The sequence below is a fragment of the Balaenoptera physalus genome, assembly GCF_965194825.1.
Source record: "Balaenoptera physalus genome assembly, chromosome: 9".
NCBI lineage: Eukaryota > Metazoa > Chordata > Mammalia > Artiodactyla > Balaenopteridae > Balaenoptera > Balaenoptera physalus.
In genome coordinates this window covers 34,689,878-34,716,549 of record NC_138888.1, presented here as the reverse complement: position 1 = coordinate 34,716,549, position 26,672 = coordinate 34,689,878, and the positions used below count along the sequence as shown (strand labels likewise).

The 26,672-nt window shown below is 36.6% G+C and overlaps 1 protein-coding gene across 6 annotated transcripts in view; it reads right to left on the bottom strand.

Moving 5' to 3' along the window:
- The window catches only part of PTPRK (protein tyrosine phosphatase receptor type K), a 574,209-nt gene that overhangs the window by 69,508 nt on the left and 478,029 nt on the right, over window positions 1-26,672 (bottom strand). For all 6 annotated transcript variants that reach the window (XM_082474428.1, XM_082474429.1, XM_082474426.1 and 3 more), the window contains exons 12-13: window positions 24,407-24,680; window positions 21,350-21,386 (exon numbers count right to left, since the gene is read on the bottom strand). In XM_082474428.1, the coding sequence (XP_082330554.1) occupies window positions 21,350-21,386; window positions 24,407-24,680 (311 nt within the window). The remainder of the gene's footprint in view (window positions 1-21,349; window positions 21,387-24,406; window positions 24,681-26,672) is intronic.

Genomic DNA, 26,672 nt, shown 5'->3' with positions numbered 1-26,672 from the left:
TGCATTAAAAAAATAAAATAAAATAAAAACAGAAAGAACTATGTGCACAGTTAAAGCCATTAAAGACTAAACGTGTCTCACTTCAGAGAAAGGCAGCTAAGGCAGCCCAATCAACTTCTTTAGGTTTTCAGGAAATAATCCAACAACATGATTGAAAAGCTTTAACATGCATTCAAATTGATGGCCTTTTTGTGATCAGCAGCGTTTCAACCGAAGTGTTTGGTACAAGCTACCCTCTGGTAAAGGAAAAGAATCACTGAAATCCTCACTGAAGAAATATATTTACTTGTTTAGATTTTATACTTGCATGTTTAACAAACACATTTTATTCATTCACTCATTCATTCATTCATGTAGCTAGTACAAAAATAGTAAATATCCGAGGCACTGTAAAGTAAATGAGGTGATGTAGAGACTGATACCAAAGAAGACAAGGGATCTGAGTTTTGTGAAACCTATAGTCTCCATAGATTTTAAAACAGGCCTTCAAAAAAGTTTTTAACATTTTTAAATGTTAACAGTTTTAGCATTTAAAACTGTTAAAGTTTTATACTTTACAATTCCTCTTTGGAGAGTAGAGTAGTTGTGTCAGATGCTATTTTTGTTTTGTTTTTAATCTGAAGAAAAAGGATTGGGAAATCAGCAGTAGACGGGCAAGATGTGATGCTGAAACATGAACTGGAGATATGTAAAGTATATAGTTCCTTAATATTTGTGGACTGATTTGAGTGAAATGTTTAAATCAAAGTGGTATAAAGTGAAAAATTGGTAGAGAAGCACATATGTGAAGGAATGTTGTGTTTTGTGGCTATGTGAGCTGGGTGACAAAGAAATAGCAGCAAGAAGAAAGAGGAAAGTGAAATACACATGATTTTGAAACCACTTATTTAATGTTGCTTGTGCTGGTTAAAAAAAAAAAATTAGGGAGTTCTCTTTTTTTTTTTTTTTTTTGCTGTTTAAAATGCTGTCTTCCCACTCAAAGGACATTACTTATTAAAAATAATTATATTAATTCTCTTTTCATGAAACATTACCAAATCCTTCAGTGAGTGGTTTCTGCCAATACATCTGGACACATGATGGCAACATGGTAATGATACAAGGAAATTCAGATTTTCAATTTATAATCTACCACTTGAAGATATGCTCACTAAAATGTATCATGTCCAAGTGTGGCATGTCTGGGTTCTATTTTGGGAACTCGAAAAAGAAAATATTCTATGATTCTGTGCTCACAGAGGCTCCACAGCAAAGCGTTCCTTGGAGCAACCAAATAGAGACAAATGCCAAAAATATGCACCGGTATGGAAGGTTAAGTTCTATAACAGTGGTTCTCAGTAGGGCAACTAGTGACTTCTGGAAGCACCTAGAAAATGTGTAGGGACATTTAGGTCTCCCAATGATTACAGTTGAGGCTCTATAATATTTAGTTGTGGGAGGGCAGAGCAGTCTGCATTAATACATGTTACAGTCTGTGATTCTAAGAATAGCAGCAAACATCAGAGTATTCCATATGTTTTTTGTGTGGTTGTGTCCGATCATTTAGGTAATGAAGTACACACTATCTTAAATTATTTCCTTTAGCTCTTTTATATATTAGTGTTGGGAAACTTTATTGATTACTTTTAAAAATTATGTATGTTCGTACACTGAATGGATTTTGTTTCATGACAGTAAAGAAGGCCTTACCAAATAGTTGTTATTTTGAGGACTAGTATGGTTTGGGAATCTCTGTTCCATAAAAATTCCTCAAAATATGAACAAAAAGAGGTCCAGGCAATTAAGGCACAGGGAATCCAAGGGCCGAGGGACAATGAGTTCAACAAAACCACTGAGTTTTACAAGATCTTATATTCTGTGGCGGCCACATCATGGTCCTAGGAGCAGCTCCATTCAGGAGATCTTTGGAGACAAATAGTTGTTCAGATAACCAAACTCTAAGTTGGCTGCTAGTAACATAGTTGTATAAAGAACACTACCTTTATAGGTAAGAAATTATTACCAAAAAAATATTTAAGAGGGGAAATGATAGTTATAAGCCATAAACAAAAGAGAATATAAATAACCTTCATCAATGGAAAATGGCAAGAATGTAGAAAAGTAGGGTGTCAGTGCCTATGATCAATAAACATATCTCATTCATCTTTGTTCTCCTGAGACTGTTTATACTTAATACACAGCATGACACATTCTTAATAACATATTGAAATAAATATAGGAAATAAAGAATTAACAAAATGGCCAAAAAAAAATAGGTACCTCTCAATATTATAAAGGTTCCTTGAAAAGGACTACCGATAATCCCTTTTTTTCTCTTTTTAAATTAATGACCTGATTTCTTTCAGTCTTCCTCCTAACTCAGTCTTTTAGTTGTGAGTCTTGTTCACAGTGCCACCCGCCCCCACCCTTTTATCTTGAGCTGATCAGATTTTTCTGCCTCCTCTCAGTAAGCAGTCCTGTGTATCTGATCACTAGACCTGGGTCTCTGATGCTCATAGATCCTCTTTGGGAGAAACAAGAGACATTATATACTAAGTCGTTTAAGTCATCCCAGATAAAGACTGAATTAATTTACACCTCAGGGGAAATTTGAAACTGGAGTCTCCTATCCTGAGGTTCTTCTACTTCCTGCAGAAAAGTTAATTTAGGTCATTTCCTGATACCCTGCATGATGAGCAACTGTTCCTGTGAATGAATCCAAATAAAAGCATGAAGAAAATGCAGGGCAAGTCAGTCTTCTGAGAGAGTTCTCCACCTGAGGCTCCAGACTTCTCAGAGTCTCCTGGACCTTGGCCTATCAAGGCTTAAGACGCTTACTTAAAATATTTAGAAAATCAAATTTAGATTTTATTATTCATATGACACTAACACATGTAAGTCTAGCATAATTAGGATTTTAGTACATATTTATCTCAATGAAGTCTTTATTTTGATACAGAAAAATAGAGAGAAGGAAGTCATGTTTTAGGCATCTGCAGAAATCATTTTTAGCGTCATTTCAGTAAATAAATATCTTGTGATCATGACAAGAGATCAGGGAGATGAGCACATCACAGGTTATTTGGGCAGGTCTAAAACTGAATTCCTCTGAAACAGAAGTAATCCACAGTTTAGCAGTGTGAAATATTCTTATATTTTCTCTGCAATATATTACTTTAGATAACTGTATATATCATGGTGAAATTTCGCTTTGTTTTTTAAGAATTTTAAAACAATTATTATATTGAGAGTAAAACTGTAATTTTTGCTTTACAATAAATTTCCATGTGGTTTTAACACCGATTCCCCAAAACATATGTTCTTTATCAACAAACAGGATATACAGCTTAGATGTTTTACAGCAATGTTTCACAGACATCATATATTGAACACTGAAAAAGATTTCTATCCAAACATCTGGTAAACACAATTCAAACTGAACTTAGCTGGTGATGTGCATATTTTTCTAACTTTTTTTCAGCTTGGATATATATCTTAAAAGAGATGTAACCATTTTTTTTCCAGGAGAAGTTTAAAATACTAATGTACTTTATGTATTTTTTTATGATTGTTGTGACATTTGTCTTGTTGTCACTCTGCAAAGTATTGTGTGACTTTTTCAAATAGCTACTTTAAACTGGATTAAAAATTTTTCTTAGCAGTGAATTTAAAAATACTCTCCACATTTGCCTCTGCCAACCAGCTTACCAAATGAATCCCAACTTATTCCTGTGGCTACTCATGATTTCCTCCACTTTGATTATTTTTTGACACATTTTGTTTGCTTTTAAAGAATAAAAAAAAGGACACTTTTCACAACTTCTATGAATACTTCCCCACTCACTGTGAGAATGTCTGAAGAATTCTGAAATCAGACGGTCAGTGATTAATAAAAGCATATCATAAACCAAGATGGTTTACAATCTATTGTAGCTCAGGAAATGTTACAAAACCGCTATGCACTTGAAAATATTTCAAAGCAAACCGAAGTATTTCCAGGTTTTCTCAAAGCAGCAGACTTCAATAAAAGACTTTGGAATGTTTGTTAATTTTTTTCATTCATCAACTTGAAACAAAATTCACCACATAAATAGTTAACTGTGTTCCTGTGATCATCTCTTCATTCTTTACAGGATGGTTTTAAAGCAACAATCAGTGGTATCAATATGTGGATCATTTAACAATAAAACCCATTAGACAAGCAAAATCTTAAAAGACTGGTATCAGTTAGTAGTGATAAGGGTATGGAGAAACCGGCATTCTAATATACTGTTTGAAATGTAAATTTATATAATTCTTTTTGACTGTAATTTGTAATATTTTAACATATATATATGACTTAGAAATATCACTTTTAGGAATTTGTCCTATAACAGAAAATATAAACATCTTAGCCAACAACGTTTAATTCACTATTGTATGTAATAGTAACACTTTTGAACATCCTAAATGTCCACCAATAGAGGAAGGATTAAACATACATTCACACAATGGAATATCTGTATTTTCTAAATTGAAAATATGTCCAAGACATTTTAAGTTAAAAAATGCAAGCTTCAGGGGGGGACTTTCAAGATGGCAGAGGAGTAAGACGCGGAGATCACCTTCCTCCCCACAAATACATCAAAAATACATCTACATGTGGAACAACTCCTACAGAACACGTACTGGACGCTGGCAGAAGACCTCAGACTTCCCAAAAGGCAAGAAAATCCCCACGTACCTGGGTAGGGCAAAAGAAAAAACAAAAAACAGAGACAAAACAATAGGGACGGGGCCTTCACCTCTGGGAGGGAGCTGTGAAGGAGGAAAAGTTCTCACACACTAGGAAGCCCCTTCACTGGTGGAGACGGGGAGTGGCGTGGGGGAAGCTTCAGAGCCACAGAGGAGAGCGCGGCAACAAGGGTGCCGAGGGCAAAGCGGAGAGATTCCCGCACAGAGGATCGGTGCCGAGCAGCACTCCTGAGAGGAGAGGCTTGTCTGCTCACCTGCTGGGGCAGGTGGGGGCTGGGAGCTGAGGCTCGGGCTTCAGAGGTCAGACCCCAGAGAGAGGACTGGGGTTTGCTGCATGAACACAGCCTGAAGGGGGCTAGTGCGCCACAGCTGGCCAGGAGGGAGTCCGGGAAAAACTCTGGACCTGCCTAAGAGGCAAGAGACCATTGTTTCGGGGTGTGCGAGGAGAGAGGATTCCTTCCCTGTCTGCCCACAGAAGGTAGAGCACCACCTAAATGAGCTCCACAGACAGGCGCGAGCTGCGGCTAGCAGCGCAGACCCTGGAGACAGGCATGCAACGCTAATGCTGTTGTTGCAGCCACCAAGAATCCTGTGTGCAAACACAGGTCACTATCTGCCCCCCAACCACAACCCTGGAGGCTGTGCAGCCCGCCACTGCCAGGGTCCTGTGATCCAGGGACAACTTCCCCAGGAGAACACACGGAGCGCCTCAGGCTGTTTCAACATAATGCCGGCCTCTGCTGCCACAGGCTAGCCTCACATTCCAATTATAACTACCATACCCCTCTCTTCCCCCCGGCCTGAATAAGCAAGAGCCCCCTAATCAACAGCTGCTTTAACCCCGTCCTGTCTGGGTGGGAACAGATGCCTGAGGGTGACCTAGAAGCAGAGGTGGGGCTAAAACCAAAGCTGAACCCCAGGAGCTGTGCGAACAAAGAAGAGAAAGGGAAATTTCTCCGTGTAGCCTCAGGAGCAGCAGATTAAATACCCACAATCAACTTGATGTATGCTGCATCTGTGGAATACCTGAATAGACAACGAATCATCCCAGAATTGAGGCGGTGGACTTTGGGGGCAATTGTAGACTTGGGTTTGCTGTCTGCAACTGACTTGTTTCTGATATTCACGTTTATTTTAGTATAGTTGTCAGTGCTTGTTATCATGGGTAGATTTGTTTATTGGTTTGGTTGCTCTCTTTTTTAAAAATTATTATTTAAATTTTTTAATTTTAATAATTTTTTTAAAATTTATTATTATTTTTTCTTTCTTTTTTCCTGCCTTTTCTTCTGAGCCACGTGGCTGACAGGGTTGTGGTGCTCCGGCCTGGTGTCAGGCCTCAGCCTCTGAGGTGGGAGAGCCAAGTTCAGGACACTTGACCACCAGAAACCTCCCTGCCCCACATAATATCAATCAGAGAGAGCTCTCCCAGAGATCTCCGTCTCAGTGCTAAGACCCAGCTCCACGCAACGGAGAGCAAGCTCCAGTGCTGGATGCCCCAGCCAAACACCTAGCAAGACAGGAACACAACCCTGTCCATTAGCAGAGATGCTGCCTAAAATCGTACTAACTTCAAAGATATCCCAAAACGCACCATCAGATGTGGCCCTGCCCACCAGAAAGACAAGATCCAGCCGCGTCCACCAGAACACAGGCACGAGTCACCACCAGGAAGCCTACACAAGCCACTGAACCAACCCCACCCACTGGGGGCAGACACCAAAAACAATAGGAACTACAAACCTGCAGCCTGCGAATAGGAGACCTCCAAACACAGTAAGTTAAACAGAATGAGAAGACAGAGAAATATGCAGCAGATGAAGGAGCAAGGTAAAAACCCACCAGACCAAACAAAGGAAGATATAACAAATGTAAATATTTATGCACCCAACATAGAAGCACCTCAATACATAAGGCAAATGCTAACAGCCATAAAAGGGGAAATCGACAGTAACATAATAATAGTAGGGGACTTTAACACCTCACTTTCACAAATGGACAGATCATCCAAAATGAAAACAAATAAGGAAACACACCTTTAAATGACAGATTAAACAAGATGGACTTAATGCATATTTACAGGACATTCTATCCAAAAACAACAGAATCCACTTTCTTCTCAAGTGCTCATGGAACATTCTCCAGGATAGATCATATCTTGGGTCACAAATCAAGCCTTGGTAAATTTAAGAAAATTGAAATCATATCAAGTATCTTCTCTGACCACAATGCTATGAGACTAGATATCAACTACAGGAAAAAAACTGTAAAATATACAAACAGGGAGGCTAAACAATATGCTACCAAATAACCAAGAGATCACTGAAGAAATCAAAGAGGAAATCCCAAAATACCTAAAAAAAAATGACAATGAAAACACGATGACCCAAAAGCTATGGGATGCAGTAAAAGCAGTTCTAAGAGGGAAGTTTACAGCAATACAATCCTACCTCAAGGAACAAGAAAAATCTCAAATAAACAACCTAACCTTACACCAAAAGCAATTAGAGAAAGAAGAACAAAAAAACCCCTAAAGTTAGCAGAAGGAAAGAAATCATAAAGATCAGACCAGAAATAAATGAAAAGGAATGAAGGAAACAATAACAAAGATCAATAAAACTAAAAGCTGGTTCTTTGAGAAGGTAAACAAAGTTGATAAACCATTAGCCAGACTCATCAAGAAAAAAAGGGAGAAGACTCAAATCAACAGAATTAGAAATGTAAAAGGAGAAGTAACAACTGACACTGCAGAAATACAAAGGATCATGAGAGATTACTACAAGCAACTATATGCCAATAAAAAGGACAACCTGGAAGAAATGGACAAACTCTTACAAAAGCACAACCTTCTGAGACTCAACCAGGAAGAAATAGACAATATAAACAAACTAATCACAATCCCTGAAATTGAAATTGTGATTAAAAATCTTCCAACAAACATAAGCCCAGGACCAGATGGCTTCACAGGCGAATTCTATCAAACATTTAGAGAAGAGCTAACACCTATCCTTCTCAAACTCTTCCAAAATATAGCAGAGGGAGGAACACTCCCAAACTCATTCTACGAGGCCACCATCACCCTGATATCAAAACCAGACAAAGATGTTATTACAAAGAAAGAAAACTACAGGCCAATATCACTGATGAACATAGATTTAAAAATCCTCAACAAAATACTAGCAAATAGCGTCCAACAGAACATTAAAAGGATCATATACCATGATCAAGTGGGGTTTATCCCAGGAATGCAAGAAATCTTCAATATATGCAAATCAATCAATGTGACACACCATATTAACAATTTGAAGGAGAAAAACCATATGACCATCTCAATAGATGCAGAAAAAGCTTTCGACAAAATTCAACATGCATTTATGATAAAAACCCTCCAGAAAGTAGGCATAGAGGGAAGCTACATCAATATAATAAAGGCCATATATGACAAACCCACAGCCAACATCGTTCTCAGTGGTGAAAAACTGAAACCATTTCCTCTAAGATCAGGAACAAGACAAGGTTGCCCATTCTCACCATTATTATTATTCAACATACTTTCGGAAGTTTAGCCACAGTAATCGGAGAAGAAAAAGAAATAAAAGGAATCCAAATCGGAAAGGAAGAAGTAAAATTGTCACTGTTTGCAGATGACATGATACTATACATAGAGAATCCTAAAAACACTACCAGGAAACTACTAGAGCTAATGAATGAATTTGGTAAAGTAGCAGGATACAAAATTAATGCACAGAAATCTCCTGCATTCCTATACACTAATGATGAAAAATATGAAATAGAAATTAAGGAAACACTCCCATTTACCACTGCAACAAAAAGAATAAAATACCTAGGAATAAACCTACCTAAGGAGACAAAAGACCTGTATGCAGAAAACTATAAGATACTGATGAGAGAAATTAAAGACGATACAAACAGATGGAGAGATATATCATGTTCTTGGGTTGGAAGAATCAACATTGTGAAAATGACTATACTACCGAAAGCAATCTACAGATTCAATGAAATCCCCATCAAACCACCAATGGCATTTTTCACAGAGCTAGAACAAAAAATTTCACAATTTGTATGGATACACAAAAGACCCCAAAGAGACAAAGCAATCTTGTTTAGGAAAAACAGAGCGGGAGGAATCAGGCTCCCTGACTCAGACTATACTACAAAGCTACAGTAATCAAGACAGTATGGTACTGGCAAAAAAATAGAAATATAGACAATGGAACAGGATAGAAAGCCCAGAGATAAACCCACGCACATATGGTCACCTTATCTTTGATAAAGGAGGCAAGAGTATACAATGGAGAAAAGACAGCCTCTTCAATAAGTGGTGCTGGGAAAACTGGACAGCTACATGTAAAAGAATGAAATTAGAACACTCCCTAACACCATATACCAAAATAAACTCAAAATGGATTAAAGACCTAAATGTAAGGCCAAACACTCTAAAACTCTTAGAGGAAAATAGGCAGAACACTCTATGACATAAATCAAAGCAAGATCCTTTTTGACCCACCTCCTAGTGAAAAGGGAAATAAAAACAGAAATAAAGAAATGGGACCTAATGAAACTTAAAAGCTTTTGCACAGCAAAGGAAATCATAAACAAGATGAAAAGACAACCCTCAGAATGGGAGAAAATATTTGCAAATGAAGCAACTGACAAAGGATTAATCTCCAAAATATACAAGCAGCTCATACAGCTCAGTATCAAAAAAACAAACAACCCAATCCAAAAATGGCCAGAAGACCTAAATAGACATTCCTCCAAAGAAGATATACAGATTGCCAACAAACACATGAAAGGATGCTCAACATCACTAATCATGAGAGAAATGCAAATCAAAACTACAATGAGGTATCACCACACATCGGACAGATGGCCATCATCAAAAAAATCTACAAACAATAAATGTTGGAGAGGGTGTGGAGAAAAGGGAACCCTCTTACACTGTTGGTGGGAATGTAAATTGATACAGCCACTATGGAGAACAGTACGGAGGTTCCTTAAAAAACTAAAAATAGAACTACCATATGACCCAGCAATCCCACTACTGAGCATATACCCTGAGAAAACTATAATTCAAAAAGAGACATGTACCACAATGTTCACTGCAGCACTATTTAACAATAGCCAGGACATGGAAGCAACCTAAGTGTCCATCAACAGATGAATGGATAAAGAAGATGTGGCACATATATACAATGGAATATTACTCAGCCATAAAAAGAAATGAAATCGAGTTTTTGTAGTGAGGTGGATGGACCTAGAGTGTCTCATACAGAGTGAAGTAAGTTCAAAACAGAAAAACAAATACCACATGCTAACACATATATATGGAATCTAAAAAAAAAAAAAAAAAAAAAATGGTTCTGACGAACCTAGGAGCAGGACAGGAATATAGATGCAGACGTAGAGAATGGACTCAAGGACATGGGGAGCAGGGAGGTTAAGCTGGGACCAAGTGAGAGAGTAGCACTGACATATATACACTACCAAATGTAAAAGAGATAGCTAGTGGGAAGCAGCTGCATCACACAGGGAGATCAGTTCAGTCCTTTATGACCACCTAGAGGGGGGGATAGGGCGGGTGGGAGAGAGATGCAAGAGGGAGGGGATATGTGGATATATGTATACATATAGCTGATTCACTTTGTTATACAGCAGAAACTAACACAACATTGTAAAGCAATTATACTCCAATAAAGGTGTTAAAAAAATGCAAGCTTCAGACCACTCTCTTAGAATGATGGCAAGTTTTTAAAAAATCTATCTTTAGGTAGAAACAGAAATATAGATATGCCTCTATGATCATAAATAAGTCTGGAAAGAGATCCCCACATTAGGTAAACATGTAAAATTTTGTATCTACAACACAACCTTAGGTTGGTGACTTGTTTCATAAAATCTGAACAAAAACACCTCCATAGTTTTCATACAGGAAGAAATTTGTTTAATGCAGGTTCTTAGTTAATTCTAGATTATAGCAAGTCTATAACATAGACTGTAAATATCCTACCAAAATGAAAAGAGAAGCATCCTATTTCCAAGAACAGATCCTGGCAGAGTTGAGGAATCTCCCTGAAGAAGATGATAGCTCATGATTTAAGACAGATGTGGCCAATGACTATTTTTACCCCAAACCTGCTCTGCATAGTAACTGCATACAGGTGTCCTGCTCTCCATCCCACAACCCTCTCACTTGAAGCTCAATATCTAGCTGAGTGCCTGACAGAGAGTAAGCACACAATAAATACATTGTGGATGGATGACCAAATTCCCAATGTTTAGCAGCTGGTGGAACAGGTAGGTGTAGGGAATTAAGCAATGGACAAAGATGTAGTCCAGGGATGACTATTGGCCACAATGATGATGTGAAACTTAAATTAAAAAAAATCACAGACCAACAAAAGTAGTTGTTACCATGAGCACTTCTGAAAATCGATATGGTAGGAAGCCTATAGAAAAGCTGAATTATGTGAGGTGAAGTCTTAGCTACATACTTCCTAGGACCTATAGTTTTCTTTCTTCCTTATTTCTCCACAAAAATTTTCTTATTTGCTCTTGTCTTTAGTGCACTGTTAGATCACCACCAATGAACCACGTTTACTTCAAACTATCTCCCCTACTGGCTGAATATGTCAGAAGAATACCTGGCCAATACAAAGCAGCTTTTTATAAAGAAGTCAGAACTGAGATGATGGTATCAGGGAGAGCAGAGGAAAGTTTTACTAGTAGAGTGAAATCCTACCTCAAAGGCATAGCCTAGTTGGATTTTCACCTGGGAAAGAATAGCAGCAAAGAGACCAAGAAAGCAGGAGGTATAGAAGAATTGATGGTTTCCTCAAAGGCAAAGACTGGGACTTTAAAGGCACAGATGTAAAGCCAGGTGTTGTAAATAACAGCAAGAGCCAGCAAAGAAAACACTGTCTTTTTGAATTTACAATATGGAAGGCACACCTGCACACACAAACTTCTATCAGGAAGAGTAACACTGGTTTAAAAGGACAATTTGTATATTTCATGAAAGGCCAGTGGTACTTAAACTGTAAACTTCCTTCTGCTACCACCAGGGATATACAAAATGTGGTGATAATCACTTTGTCACCTCTAGCATCATATTTACAAACATGAATTTCTGCATTTCCTAAAGAAAGGACGCGGAAGTGGTAATCTCTTTGCCAGTAAATTCAGCAGGGGCTCTTGGAATAAAGAGCAATGAAAGAAGTGAACAAGATTCCGAATTTTAAAGTTCATTTGAAATTCGTGTAAAAAACGGAAGGTGACAAATCTAGAACTATTTCAATGTTTGGGTGATAACATTCATTTTCTGTCTTTAAAATGAAAACACACTAAATTATATGTGTTCAAGTATGGGGCATTTTTTATATCTCAATTTCACAAAATCTGAGAAATTTTTATTTTTAAAAGAAATTAGAATTTTACCATGATTTTTACAAGGGTAATAGGTGCTACATAATTTACTTGAGAAAACTGATCACAAAATTACCCACTTTACTAATCTAAAAGTCTTAAACACATAAAACAAATCAAAAAATGTTATTCACTGTCTTTTCCTCCTATCAGTCACACATAGTGGTCACTGCTCATTCAAGAAAGATCCAATTAACTTTCTACTCTAATGCCATTTATTAAATCAGAGAGATAATCTTTAAAGTAATCCACATTTCATTAAAAACTGAATAGAATACATAATTTCAGACACTAAACTGATAGGGGATAAAGAATACTTTGTGTATTATGGAGCAATAATCATAAACCAATGCTCTATAACACTCTGCAAATGTGTTTCAATGAGGCCAAACTGGATTTTAATCTTCTATTCCTGCAATCAGATAAATACAGAAAAAAAAGAGAGGCAGAGCTCATGTTACCATAATACTGCAGTAAAACTAACGTAATCCTTTTGATGTGGGGATTCACTCTAAAGAGCTGTTTTTAATTACTAAGAATAAAAATAATTTAAGTTTTCTATTGTTTAGCATTTGCCTTGTTCAAAATCAAAGGATTAAAATAGGGAATCTGTACTGCCACTATATAAAGATAATAATACCAACAAATAATAAGTGTGTGTGTGTGTGTGTGTGAACGTGTGTGTTTGCAGAAAGGCTGCACGTTCAACAGTGCTTAGAAATCTCCTCACCTACATATCCAAATTCATCGTTTACAAATTTTGCTTCCCATATAACTGCAGGACACAATTCAGCTAAATTTCTGGCGCATATAAAGGATCCTTTTTCTTCCAGTTTCCAGCAACATGTTCCTCATTTTCTTCTGAGCCCTTGTCAGTAGACACTTCAGCATTCACGTTTCTACTGACAGTATGTTAAAGGCAATTCAAGCTTTTTCTGTCCTGCTCCTCAAAATTCTTCCAAGCCCCTGCCCCTGCCCACTTCCAAAGTCATGTCCATATTTTTAGGTATTTGTTACAGCAGGACCCCACTTCCAAGCACCAAAATCTGTATTAGTTACTTTTTATGCTGTAACAAATTGCCACGCATTCGTGAGTTAAAACAACACAAATTTATTATCTATGGTTCTAGATGTCAGAAGTCCTAAATGAATGTTATGGCACTGAAATTGAGGTTTGGCAGGCCTGTGTTCCTTCTGGAGGCTCAAAGGGGAAAATCGTTTCTTTGTCCTTTCTAGTTTCCTGAGGCCACCTGCATTCCTGGCTCATGTTAATATTCTGTATATAACAGGTGTGTGTATGTAAGCATTATTTTCAATTTCAAAAATAGTTTGTTACAAAAATAGAGGAAATGCTCTTGAAATTTCTAAAATGTCTGCAAAATAAACTAGTAATATTTTCTTAATGTACAACTGCTAAAAATTATAAGAAATAAGTATAATAATAAGTTAATAAAGGTCAATTGGCTTCTTAAAATGAATTAAAAATAATCACTAGCCAGAAATTTCCCATCAGTAACTTTTCTGTTTTTGAAAACTGCCCATTACTTTAGCAGAATACTTACACAGCATACATACTTAGATTACATACACAATTTTTATTCTAGTTTTTCTAGTCTTTAACTACTTTCTAAACCTACTCTCCTCATAAAGAAAAAGGTAAAAATTAATATAAGAAAAAATAAAATGAATAACTCAAGCAAAACTTTTCTTTCTACATAATTTTTTTTACATTCTAAGACTGTAGTATAGTTTAGATGGAAGGGAAGCAAAAACTGACTTGGAATACCAAGAGGGCAAACTTTTTATTCATTAATTTTTTTCTTTTTCTGTAGATTAAAAAGAAACACTTCAAATTATTACTCAAGTATGTCAATAAAACAGAGCCGTAGTAAAAGAAGACGACTAATATATCTTCAAGGCATTGAAAAGTGAAATAATTCTGGACAATAATATTCATTCATTCCAAAGAGACTGCATTTATATTAAATATCAGGCATGGACTTCACAAATGTAAGCAGATGTTACCCCTACCCTCATAAACCTTACACTCCATCTAGACAGTTCTTCATCCTAAGAAATTTCGGAATAATATATAATTTGGAGAATCATTAGCCTTTGACTTCACTGTAGAAATATTATGCTTTTCTTCTACTCTATAGTTTTTTAAAAGCAAAGGAATATTTTAGTTTTGCAAATAAGTTGAAAAAAATCTACTAGCTGTTAATTTTTAGTAACTTTCTCTGTATTAAAAAAAAAAAAAAGAATTTACAATGATAAGGCCTTTGACAGAGCACCAGGAAATATTGCTGCCTGACAGAGGTTAGTTCCAAGCCATGAATCACTGATTTAAGCTTTATTAAAATTGTACTTCCTCCCTGCTTGGTTTCACTTAGATATACTTTCGTTTTCCTCGGGCTGTAGTCTATTACCAATATACTTTCCTGCAATTCCCTCCCTTCTGAGTTGAAGAAAAATGAAACCCCAAATCAGATTAATTTTTGAAAACGAGTACATAGATACAATAGGCAAGAAGAATGATGCACATTCTTTTCCGTTGGGAGAGAAAGGAGTGTGAGTACCAGCCAAAGTACTTAGGCATTCAGAGGAAGAACAAAGTTATTCTTGCTGATTACAATTTTTCAGAAGAGCTGGCAGCTTCCTCAAAGCTAATTCTATCCTCAGGACCAAGAAAAGCCCCACCCCTACCCAGAATTTCTTAATAGCCAGACTAAAGTATCACAGTTGACCTTAGTTTCCATCAGCATAAAAAGCGGTATAAATGGATCTGAAAATTTCTTCCTGATGCTTTACCATTTCCTTCAACATGTAGCTGGCAAAATATAAAGCATCTTCGTAAAATTTAAGAAATTAAGGTTAGGATTTTAGAGCCTGAAATCCCATTAAATATATTTTTTTCTTCAGACCTCACCCCTACTTTCAAATCCCCCTTCTCTGCAGCTGTGAAGGATACTGCCCAAGAGTGCAATTTAAGAGCCGAGATTGTTGAGATGTACTCAAGTTCATGTGTGATAAATATGGTGGGAATGAATTCAGTCAGAAAGATTCTACACACGTGGTACAACCAAATGGAGCTTCCATGGTATTACTGTAACTTCTTGACAGGCTAAGTGTTCTTTTTCTTCTCATGCTTGTTATTTTTGAATGCCTGATCACTTAAAATAAGGCACTTTCATCCATCTGCACACTCAGAGAAAAGGGCACCAAAAAAAAAAAATTTGACAAAAGGAGCATAAGACAAAACTAAAACTATGAAGCAAATGTTTTTTAAGAAACTATTCTTTATCCAGTAATTAGGGAATAAATAGCAAAGGAAGGAAGAAAGAATAAAGTAAATAAAATATTACCAGTGTTTGTATGCTTCCATATATATTGGATAAAATCTTCCATGCACACCTACTCTTTTGTGACAAGCGAATTTTTCTTAATATTGGAATGCATGTTTAAAATGCATGCTAGCAGTGAAGCCAAGATATTTTGAGGGGTTGGCAAAGACCTATATCATCACTGTTTAATATAAGTAATATTCTGAATTAATAATGATCTGATTTAGACCATTCCCAGGATGGGAATATACAAAAGAGTTAAACCAACACCTTTCACAATCACAGGTCAACTTCGGGTTTATCAAAAGAATAAATAAGCTGATATTAAATGAATGGATGAATGGACATATGCTTGCTTTAGTGTTTGGAATTCTCTTCTTTCCATGGCTTCTACAAGAACCATGTGGGTTCCTCCTTTCCAGCTCCTTTGAGGACCAAGTAAGGATAATCCTACCAAAGCACCTATGCCAAGGCAACAAACGGGTTCCTGATATTCTAGACTGACACCTAACAGGAGATTCCCTACTTTTAAAGGTCAATGATCGAGTTATATGGACTTTAAGTGCTCTCTTCCAATCGTTCCATGAAATAGCTGGTCCTTTATACCTCATCTTGGAACCAAACTACTATTTTTCATTATTATTCCTAAGGGGAAATAAAAATCAAATGTCAGTTCAGACACTACCTGCTGCAAGTAACAGATTACCCACCAGTAGTGGTTTTGATAATAAGAACATTTATTATTTTCACACATAAATATTTGGAGTTAAGGAGTTCCAGCAATGGGTATCTCAGCTCAGAGTTGTTAGGGCTTTGAGTTGGCTTATTTGTTTTCTTTGATGTTCTCCTCTTTTTAGCCAATTTGGTTCTCAACTTTCCAAATATCACATCCTTACAAAATAATGCTCAAAATAAGATGGATGGGTTGGGGGTAGTCTCTGCTATCTCTCCTTTCCAAAAGTCAGGAAGAAAAAATTTTCTTGGAAGACCAGTGATTATCAAAGTGTAGTCACCTGAGCAATGGCATCAGTCTCAGCTGCAAACCTGTGAGAAATGTACATTCTTGAGCCCCTCTCCAGGGCTACTGATTCAGAAATTGTGGAGTTGAGGCTCAACAATCCGCTTTAACAAGCCCTCCAGGTAATTCTGACTCAAGCTAAAGTTTGAGAATCGCTAATTAAGACCAATCTGATTCATCCCGAGTCTGCGCCCACCTTCCCTGAGCAGCGAAGGTACTTTCCCCTCAAGGTCTTTGCATGTGTTCCTTCTGCCGTGAAAGCTGCTCCCCTACATGGGTCCCTCCCTCATTTCCTTCACCTCACCAGTGTGTCTTTCTCTGATAACTGTATACAAAATAGCAATGCCCTAGACACAAGTCCCAGCATTCCCTATCCTCACTTACTGCTTTATTTCTCTGCAAAGAATTTGTGTCTGGTCTGTTTCCCTCTACCGGGATTTAAGTTCATAGAAGTTAGGGCTTTGTCTATATTTATTTACTGCTCTATCCCCAAGGCCTAGAACATTGTTTGGTGTACAACAGGCATTAAATAAATGCTAAATACATGACTGGCATATTGATATCCAAATGAAATTGGAAGAAGTCAAAGAATGGTTAATGGGTAGACAAACAGCAGTTTGCCAAAGCAAACTATTTACAAATGGAGATTTGGAATAAAATCCATTCTTGACTTGAAAACTTAAGGGTTTGTCACAACATAAAAAGTAGCTGTATTTCATTAACTTAAGAAAAAAATCCTCTTTTTCACCTTAAATGCTATGTTCAAATAAATTTACTTATATTACACTTTTCTGTTGTATTAAACTTGATAGCTTTTATTGGAAATGGACAGATTTTACCAACATAGGAACCTCCATCGAAATTAAAATTTTAAGTTACCAGTTTTCTTCTAAAAAAAAAAAAACAGAAATGCAGATGAGGGGAAATTGGACACAATCAAAATAGTTTCAAAATGTAAACTACTTATATAAACAGATTATAATACTTTCAATTTCATATACTATTGGTCTTATTTCTTAGTTTTATTCTAGGGAATTATTTGATATCTTGATTACTTATCAATGCTTGCTTGCTTATAGAATAATTATATGTAAATTGAGTATGTGGTTCCATAAATGATTATTTATATATTGAGAACATTTTAAATGACATAATATGCTAGATATTATTGACCAAGATAAAATAAAAATTCAACTGAAATGCATCTCTTGTTAGTTTAATATGGATAAAGCATATTTCCTGAGAACTACTTTTGAAAACCCACTGAGTAATTTCTATTATAATCATATAATATTTTCATATTTAAATCTAACCATTAAAATATCACTCACTGAATAGTTTCCTTGAGAAAAAAATAAAAGTTATAGTGGTACACATTCTTTATGGCACCATGGCACAAGATTCTTAGCTGCTAATTTACAAATAATTTTGTGGGTGTATACCAGTTTTGAGCATTGTTATAAATTATATGTAAAAAGATATAAAGCAAACTGATATCAGTGGTCAGTTCTTTCAGTGGTCAGAGAGACTTGTGCCTATACATGTTGAGCATGCAAGTTGCACGACGCTCTTCACTGGACAAGTGACTTTCCAAGCTTGGCCCTTTTTCTTGATGTACAAAAGAAACCTTTCGTGAGACTTATTCTCCTTTTTGCTTTGCAAAGATAGCAGCGGACTAAATTCCTTTTCGTATGTTTACAATTTTGGTTTTGGATATGCTATTTTATAAACGGTATGACTTTCATGATTTCCAGTATAATTTAGATTAACCCTTCCACTCCATTCCTGACACATATCTTCTCAAGGACTTCTTAACTAAATGTGAGTCAGAGAGCAGGACCAATGATCCCAACTGCAATGAACCTAACTCCCAGAACGCTTCTTTTGTCTCATAATATATATTCACATCACTATTTATTTTAGACATTATGACGTTGATTATTCATATGTTTTCTTTACCAGTCAACGTCTGTATTCTCTTTTTTTGTTGGCTACCAACAGGTGTGACTTCCAAGAAGGCAGGAAACAATCCATTACATTGGAAATTTTTTAGAATAATTTTCACAAGTCAAAATATTTTCAAAATGATCATGCTATTCTAGTGTGTGGGCTACTTGTTCTTGGCTTTTAAATTCTTTCACATTTCCCACAAGAATTTCCAGTGCCCTAAGTCAGTACAGTGCACACATTTAAAAAAAAATTTATTTATTATATTTTTATTTATTTTTGGCTGTGTTGGGTCTTTGTTGCTGCGCACGGGCTTTCCCTAGTTACGGCGAGTGGGGGCTACTCTTCCTTGTGGTGCGCGGGCTTCTCACTGCAGTGGCCTCTCTTGTTGAGGAGGATAGGCTCTAGGCCCACGGGCTTCAGTAGTTGTGGCGCGTGGGCTCTAGGGCGCAGACTTAGTAGTTGTGGTGCAGGGGCCTAGCTGCTTCGGGGCATGTGGGATCCTCCCTGACCAGGGCTCGAACTCGTGTCCCCTGCATTGGCCGGCAGATTCTTAACTAATGCGCCACCAGGGAAGCCCCAGTACACACATTTTGAGTATACAGCTTAATAGGTTTTTGCCTATGTATACTAGACACCTGTGAAATATTGAATCATTCCTTGCCCAGAAGGTTCCTTCTTCCCTTCCTAGTCAATATGGTTACGTCATTTAATAAGTGTATCTTCAACATGCCCTGCCAGAAACGTTTTAATTTTCATACTGAAAATTTTTATACCAAAGCTGACCATACTTGTATGCTGTTAGTTTAAAACATAGTCAGGCAAAAAGTAATTTTACCTTAATAATGTGTTTTTTTTCTATGTAGAAAAATGCTAAGTGTCCAGAGAAGGCATTACATTAGATCTGGATAGAAACATATTAAAAATAAACAAATTAAAAAAAAAAACAAAAACCCTTACTTTTTCCCCAAGTAATCTCTATCATGAAAACTTAAGTTTCATTTCTATTTTTATTTCTTTCATTACTACATAACACAGATTATGTCCTTCTGAAGCAAGGTATGAAAGGATTATGATAATTATGGTGATGATAAAATTGCAGTTAACTCTTAACTGATAGTTATAGTATACTAGGTACTATTCAGGCATTTTGTATATATAAATTATTTTAGTCTTCACAATAATAGTAAGGGGTAGGTACTCTATCATTCTTATTTTTAGAATGAGAGGTTAAATATTTTGCTCAACTTTAAAGAACAGTAAGAAGGGGCAAAGTCAGGATTTGAACCCAGATAGTCTGGGGCCAGATTTCTTTCACGCAGTAAACCACACTGTCAACCTGAGACCCAGATGTACAGCAGGGCTAGATTATTAGGTAAAGAAGAAACTACCACAAATGGACCCTATCTTACTACCTCTGAGTTTCTGGCAAATATTCTATGCCACATGGTAAATCTAATTTCCATAATCCCAACTCTCCTGCAGTCAAAATATAATATGATATTTGTCATCATAATTTTATTTGTATTGAGCGTGGGACAAAATGACACTTAAGCTTATGTAAATGCAAATAATTAAATAGCCGAATAAGAAAATTTTAAAATTTAGAATCATTTATCCATATCTAAAAAACTTCTCGCAGGCTGACATGAGACCATTTTACATTCCTGGTTCTATTTCAAATCCGGAAAAGCATAGGTTCTAAATGTCTTCTGCTATTATCTTCTAAAGATTTCAACTTTAACTCTTGATCCATATGCCAAGTTTTTAAAATAAAATAAATGCCTATACATTATATGCATCTGTATATACTTTCTCTTTTCCTTCATTTAGGATTGCTTTATCGTTTAAAATATCATGAGGAATCTCAGTATTTGAATCGAAAAAGTGTATTTTTTTCTCTTCTGTGAAGCTTTTTTATTACTCCTCATGAGTCAAGGGAATAGTCTTTTGTTATTGCCTTTACAAATCAAGAGTATAAAACAAATGCTTAATTGAGCAGATTGATGATTAGGTGGAGAAAAATGATGAAAGGAAAGATGCCAGCACAAACAGAATATGGCCATTCATTTTTACTCCAAATGAATCAACTACTGCTCATGAATGGGGGCCTAATACTAATTCTGGCAGCAAACCACCCAAAGCACCAACCCTCTGTGGAGCCCTACCTCTGCATGCGAACAGCTTTTTCTCATTTCTCTTGCTAGAATACATACACCAAGTAGCTCTCTCTCCCTTGTTGGCACAGTCAAATAACTCTTAAGTGAAGGATTATAAACATTGTGAATGCAGGAGACTTTCTCCCACTCTGAACTCTAAATATTCATTCAAAGATGAAAATGTTTTCTCTTAAAGAAACAAGGCAACTAAACTATAATATGCAATAAAAAAGTAAAGCATCTTCAATCAAACTGCACTACCAATATGGACCCGTCTCTGTCCATACCCTTGCATATGCCTAGACTAGCTCCATCTTTTTGTGTTTGATTGTCTACCACAGAAAGTAACAGAGGTTTTTAAATAAGGAATATGCTATTTTCAGCTGATATTGCTGAGCTTTTCCTAATATGTTGGCTGATCAGCAGCACAAGACCTTTCAGATACTAAATGGCAGAAACAAGTCCTTCTAAAGTTTTCTAAATCTTTCCTATTCTCAAAACAAGACTCCAGTCAAATACTAGAGGATGGAAAGTATCACTCCATTACATGTTAAAGACACCCAAGTGAGTCAGAGAACTTGGCTCGCAGTTTAACTAGGCCCTACTACAAATACTCTGTAATAGAAGTGCCACATTTAATTAGCCCTGAAACAGGGAACAAAGCTCTTTCATTTTAGAAAGTTGGCGAATGGAATTTGGGGAAAAAAAAAAAGCAAACCTCTTACCTTTGGTAGCAATTCTTACACACTGGGTTTTAGTTTCCTGAGGGAGAAAAGAAAAAAAAAATGAAAGAAAACGGTCAGTTATAGATATTTCATAAACTATAACTAGTATGAAGATCAATCTGGGGTTATAAAACAGGTTTATAAAGAATAGAATAGCGGTATTAAGGACATGATTTTTTATTTATGTTCATGCAGAGATTTTTTTAAAATCTAAAATAACTTTAAAAAATTTTAGTATTTTCTAAAGGTGTAGGTATCTGTCTTCACCTTGTAATGAAACAGGCTATCTTGTCTGGGACAAGCAGTATAGCATTCTATTTGCATTTACTGTACTTTCTGAATGATCAGAAAGAAAAATGTATTTGCAAAGCTAATACAAATCAGACCCAAATATAAATTTCTTTCTGTTTTTTTAAAAAAATATTTATTTATTTATTTGGTTGCACCAGGTCTTAGTTGCAGCAGGCAGGCTCCTTAGTTGTGGAGCGCTGGCTCCTTAGCTGTGGCTCCAGGGTTCCTTATTTGAGGCATGTAGCCTCCTTAGCTGTGGCATGCGAACTCTTAGTTGCGGCAGGCATGTGGGATCTAGTTCCCTGGCCAGGGATCGAACCCAGACCCCCTACATTGGGAGCATGGAGTCTCATCTACTGCACCACCAGGGAAGTCCCCCAAATATAAATTTCATTTTCACCTCGTAGCTGTAGACTCAGACCAAAGCTGAACATTATATACTTTCACTTGGATCTTAGCATGACTAAAGAGCTAAATGACGAAAGTTAGAAAGATCATCAAAAAATTGCATCACAGTTGCAGCATATTTTATCTGTTCTTTTCTCCTTTTTAATTTAGTTGTTAGGGATTAAATATTTCTTGGTGGGATTATTTTCCTCCTCTTGCTAGACAGATGGGATTGAGGAAGTAGAAGTAGAAATGGTAAAAGACAAGACATTTCAGAATTCTAAAAATCTCTTTTTCTTCTGTTTTTAAATGTTGTGGGGTGGTACTAGGGTGTGGAACACAGCGCTAGGTCTGCACCTCATTCCTTCAGGATTTAGTTCATTCAGCTTATATCTTTGAATGTACAAGAGGTTGGAAAAGATGTTAAAGACAGTGAACAAAACAGAGGCTATCTGTTTTCAAGGTGTATTTGTAACTCCATCTTGAGCAGTTCTATAGATTGATAAACCAAGACTTTATATACTTTTCTCTTAGGCATTTATTATTTTTAAATTAAACAAAATAAAGCATTGAGGGGGAAATTAGTAATTAAAAATGAAAATCTGCACTTCTGTTACTTAACTGTGACCTGAAGCCTTCCTAGTAAGCTCCAAGAAACTGTTTCACATGCCCATAAAGGCTCAAAGGCACTTTGATTTCCTAAAAGCAATTGCTGTTAAGTCTATCAGGATTACCAGCCTCTGCTGACAGGAGCCATGTCAATTTTAAAACTTTTTTCCAAGATAACTGTGAAATATATTCTTGCTACTCTGTACTTTGCTTAAACCACATGTAGATATATTAGCAATTAGAAGAGAAAATTCATATCAAAGCTTTTAAAGAGTGCCAGAGAAAATTCTTTGTAAGTAACAGACATTCATTAACACTTCTCTCATACCACAGACCAAGTAACAAAAGTTAATTTGGAATCTCTCACCTTTCTAAAGATGAACACCCAAACACTGAACCATGCTACTTTACACCCAGAATGGAATAAAACTTCCATGGTTGTCTCTTTTTTGAGCAGTCCCATCCTGGTAGTGGCATGGAATGATGTGTGGGTGGGAAGTGGGCAGCCAACTCCCACTTAGGTAAAAATAAACTAGAAGACGAGAAGAGCATTTTAAAACATGAGCAGCCTCTGGCTTTGAAGTACATCTTAGAAGATGCTGTGGCATTTTTCTTTCCGTATACTGTAAACCAGCCATGCAGGTAAGCACAAAGATAAAGCTTTCATTCAAAAGCAGCCAGTCAATACCCTAAGTTCTCATGGCCCCTTACAGAAATGCAAATGGATTGTTATATCTTCCAATGAAACTCTTCCAAGATATAATAGGGCTTTTGCAATTGGATAGCACATATTTCACATCTGCCAGGTACCCACCTCAGGGACTCAATTACCCAAACCCAGCAATTTCCTATATAGCTACAAGTACATAAAAATGTCATTCTTCTATTGAATTTTAAGTTGTAGAAGGTTTCTACTCTCAACATTTTTTTTCTACACCTCCCTGCAAAATAAATAAATAAATAAATAAATAAATAAAATATGTTTTAGGAAAGAAAATCTTTCAAGAGGAGAGCATGAGACATGAAAGGCCAGGTTATTTCCCCACGTATGGAACCACTGGTAGTTTCTAACTTCCTGTGGTGTTTCCCTCTTCAATACTCATTTGGGATCCATGGCAGTGTTCAAAAACAACTGTGTCCAGAATGGGAAAAAGAAGGGCAGCCAGGGAGACGGAAAAGAGACTTCTTTAACTGCACAGCATTCCACCCTCGCCAAGCTGCCTTCTGTTTCGGTTTTGTCACGATATACCACAGGCGCCCTATTACTTTGTAATCAGAGGACTGTTACTAGTTATTTACTATTTGGCTTGTAACCCCTGAAAAGTTTATACGGGCTTATTAGCCTGCTGTGGAACGCTCATTCTGTTCATCCTGCAGTGAATTTAATCTTCTGAAGCGTGCCACGATTGAGCAAAGAAGACAAAACAATGCTCCATGTTTATTGGGGCTGGAGTCCCGACAGCAGCACATCCACCTTTTCAAATCATTTTACTCACCATTGCCCTTGTGGGCTTTCCTGAAGAGCGCTCAAGGAGAAGCAGTTACTAGGAAACAGGAATGCTGTGCGATGTAATTGGCATGGGGCCCCAGCCCTACAGTAGGCCCCAAACCGTGCATGTTGCTGGGAACAGAAACAACACACCCCCTACACACCGATTGTTTCTCACTTTTTTATTTTTTTCACCTGACAAATGTTACTGAGTATTTATAAAATTCGACAGCAGCTTTTCCTCAGGTCAGTGAAAAAGCAAAATCTTGGAGGAAGCTCACCTTCTCCACACTGCTCATTGCCTGGAAATAGATGTTGTATCCTTTGCGTGGAGCCAAAGGGGGGTTCCAAAAGCCCTGATAGGTCCTGTTATCGCCCACCGTGAATGGGGCAGGTTCGGGAAGATTCCCTGGGGGTAGTTCAGCAGCGAAGTAGTACGGTGCACCCCCATTCATGGCATTTTGGTATGTGACAGGAACCTGGTAGCATTCCATGGCTCTGGCTTCTCTCTTGGTTCGGTGAGGGTGCAATTCCTCCACAACAATCTGATAGGCACTTTTTGGAAAAAGAAAAAAAAAAAAAAAGCACACATTTAGAGATTCTAGATAGTGAGATTTCTCAAAAAAGGAACAGGGTACTTAATGTCAACACGCAACATTTCAAAGTCTTTCAAGTCAGACTTAACCTCCTGCATTCTGGTTTTCAAGCTATTTCGCAGTAAAATAGAATTTCACATGGATTCTGCTTCCCTCTAACCCCAATGTAATTACTAAGGACCTGAAGAAAAAAAAAAAAAAAAAGACGAATCACCACAGAACTCTATGCATTTTTAAATGTTGAGAGATGAACCACCCTAATAAGGAACCTGACATTAAGCAGAGACACATCATACATTAAGTTCTTTGTCTGATATTTTAAAAGGTTTAAAGTTAACATTTTCCTTTGAAATCATAGTGTGGAAGGCCCAGCTCCAAGGCCCAACAGAGTGACTGCCTCAGGGCGGGGCTTGAAGCCCCAGTTTGTGATTGTCATCGCGTTAGAGACAGAATGTGCTGACAGGCTTCTCCACCTCTTGACCTTGCCATGGCATCAACTTCGGCTCAGAGCTATGCAGATCTAAAGCACAAGTGACATGCTGCAATACGGGCACAGATGGACAGAAATCTGTCCTCGCCACCGAAATAGACTGCCTCCTTCTGCTAGAGTTGTTAATAATAAAATGTTACAAATTGTAGGAACAGATGGCATTTGGCCTATTAAACCTCAAACTTAAACCTTCTAATACCTTTCTTAAAAGTCTTAAAACTTTTCTCTAATAGCTAATCTTTTATAGAGGAAAGGAGAGAGAAAATAATGCAACTTTAAAATAAAGATCTGCCTCATCACTAATTAAAATTTTAATCAATTTCTGCAACTGGTATATTAATAATTTTCTTTGTAGGACATTCTTTAGGCAAACTGTTTTTAGGTAATGTACAACTGAGAAAATTGACATTATCAATATATTTTTATATATTTTGTATATTACATATATATTATGAATTTAAAAGAAATATATTTTAAAATTCCTGACAATTATGAGAGAATGCACTATGGTCACATATAAATTAAATATAAATAAGCTGTGTGTAGGGATGTGTGTTTGAATCTTGAATTTCCAGGCAAATATGCTCATTCTATACAGAGAAACCAGTTTCTATTCAAGGGATCTCCAGCAGCAATAGAATATTTTCTTTAATGAACTTCCAGAAAATAAAGAAAGGCGAGAGAGAGATAAAATTTGCATCGAAGGCAATTAAACATTAAATTTTATGCCACTTTAGAATCTAGTATAAAACTCTAACTTAATATAAACTCTGTTATACCTAGAAACAGAAAACTTAACATAGATTAAGAGAAAGGAGCTTTATAAATTAAAGATTTTCTTTTCTTCCTAATTATTCAAGTTCCCATTTTCCATTAAAATAATGCTAAGAAATTGGTGGGTTGGTATCCATCTCCTTTCCTTTAGAAATGAGACAGAAATTGTACTAATGTCAGAAATTGAGATTTGGGCAAGTAACTAAGGCAGAATTCTATGTTATTTGAAATTATATGTACTGCATCATTCTCTATACCTCTGCCAAGTTGGGTCTCTAAGCTCCAGGGAATGCTATTGTCAAGATACATGCTCTCTGAGGGGTCTGTGGAGCAGGCACTTGTCCCTTTTAAAATATAGGAAATACATAAGCATAGCCCTTGGAGAGAAAAAAAAAAAAGGAGAGAGATCATAGCTGACATATGGTATGTTAGGCAAACCTAGTCTTTTCTTTTTCTGTTTATTTTTAATTTAGAATCTCTATTTGTATGTTATACATCTGTGTATCCTGTGGATACATACATATGTGTAGATAAACTCTCACATGCACACACCTCAAATAAATCTAACCTTATATTCTTGCGCTAATGGGCAATAATGATAATTACCCATCCTTGTTCATCATTTAACCTAATCTTTAAAAATAAATTCCTTGTTAATTAGTCCATACCTCTAGAAAAATCCAGAAC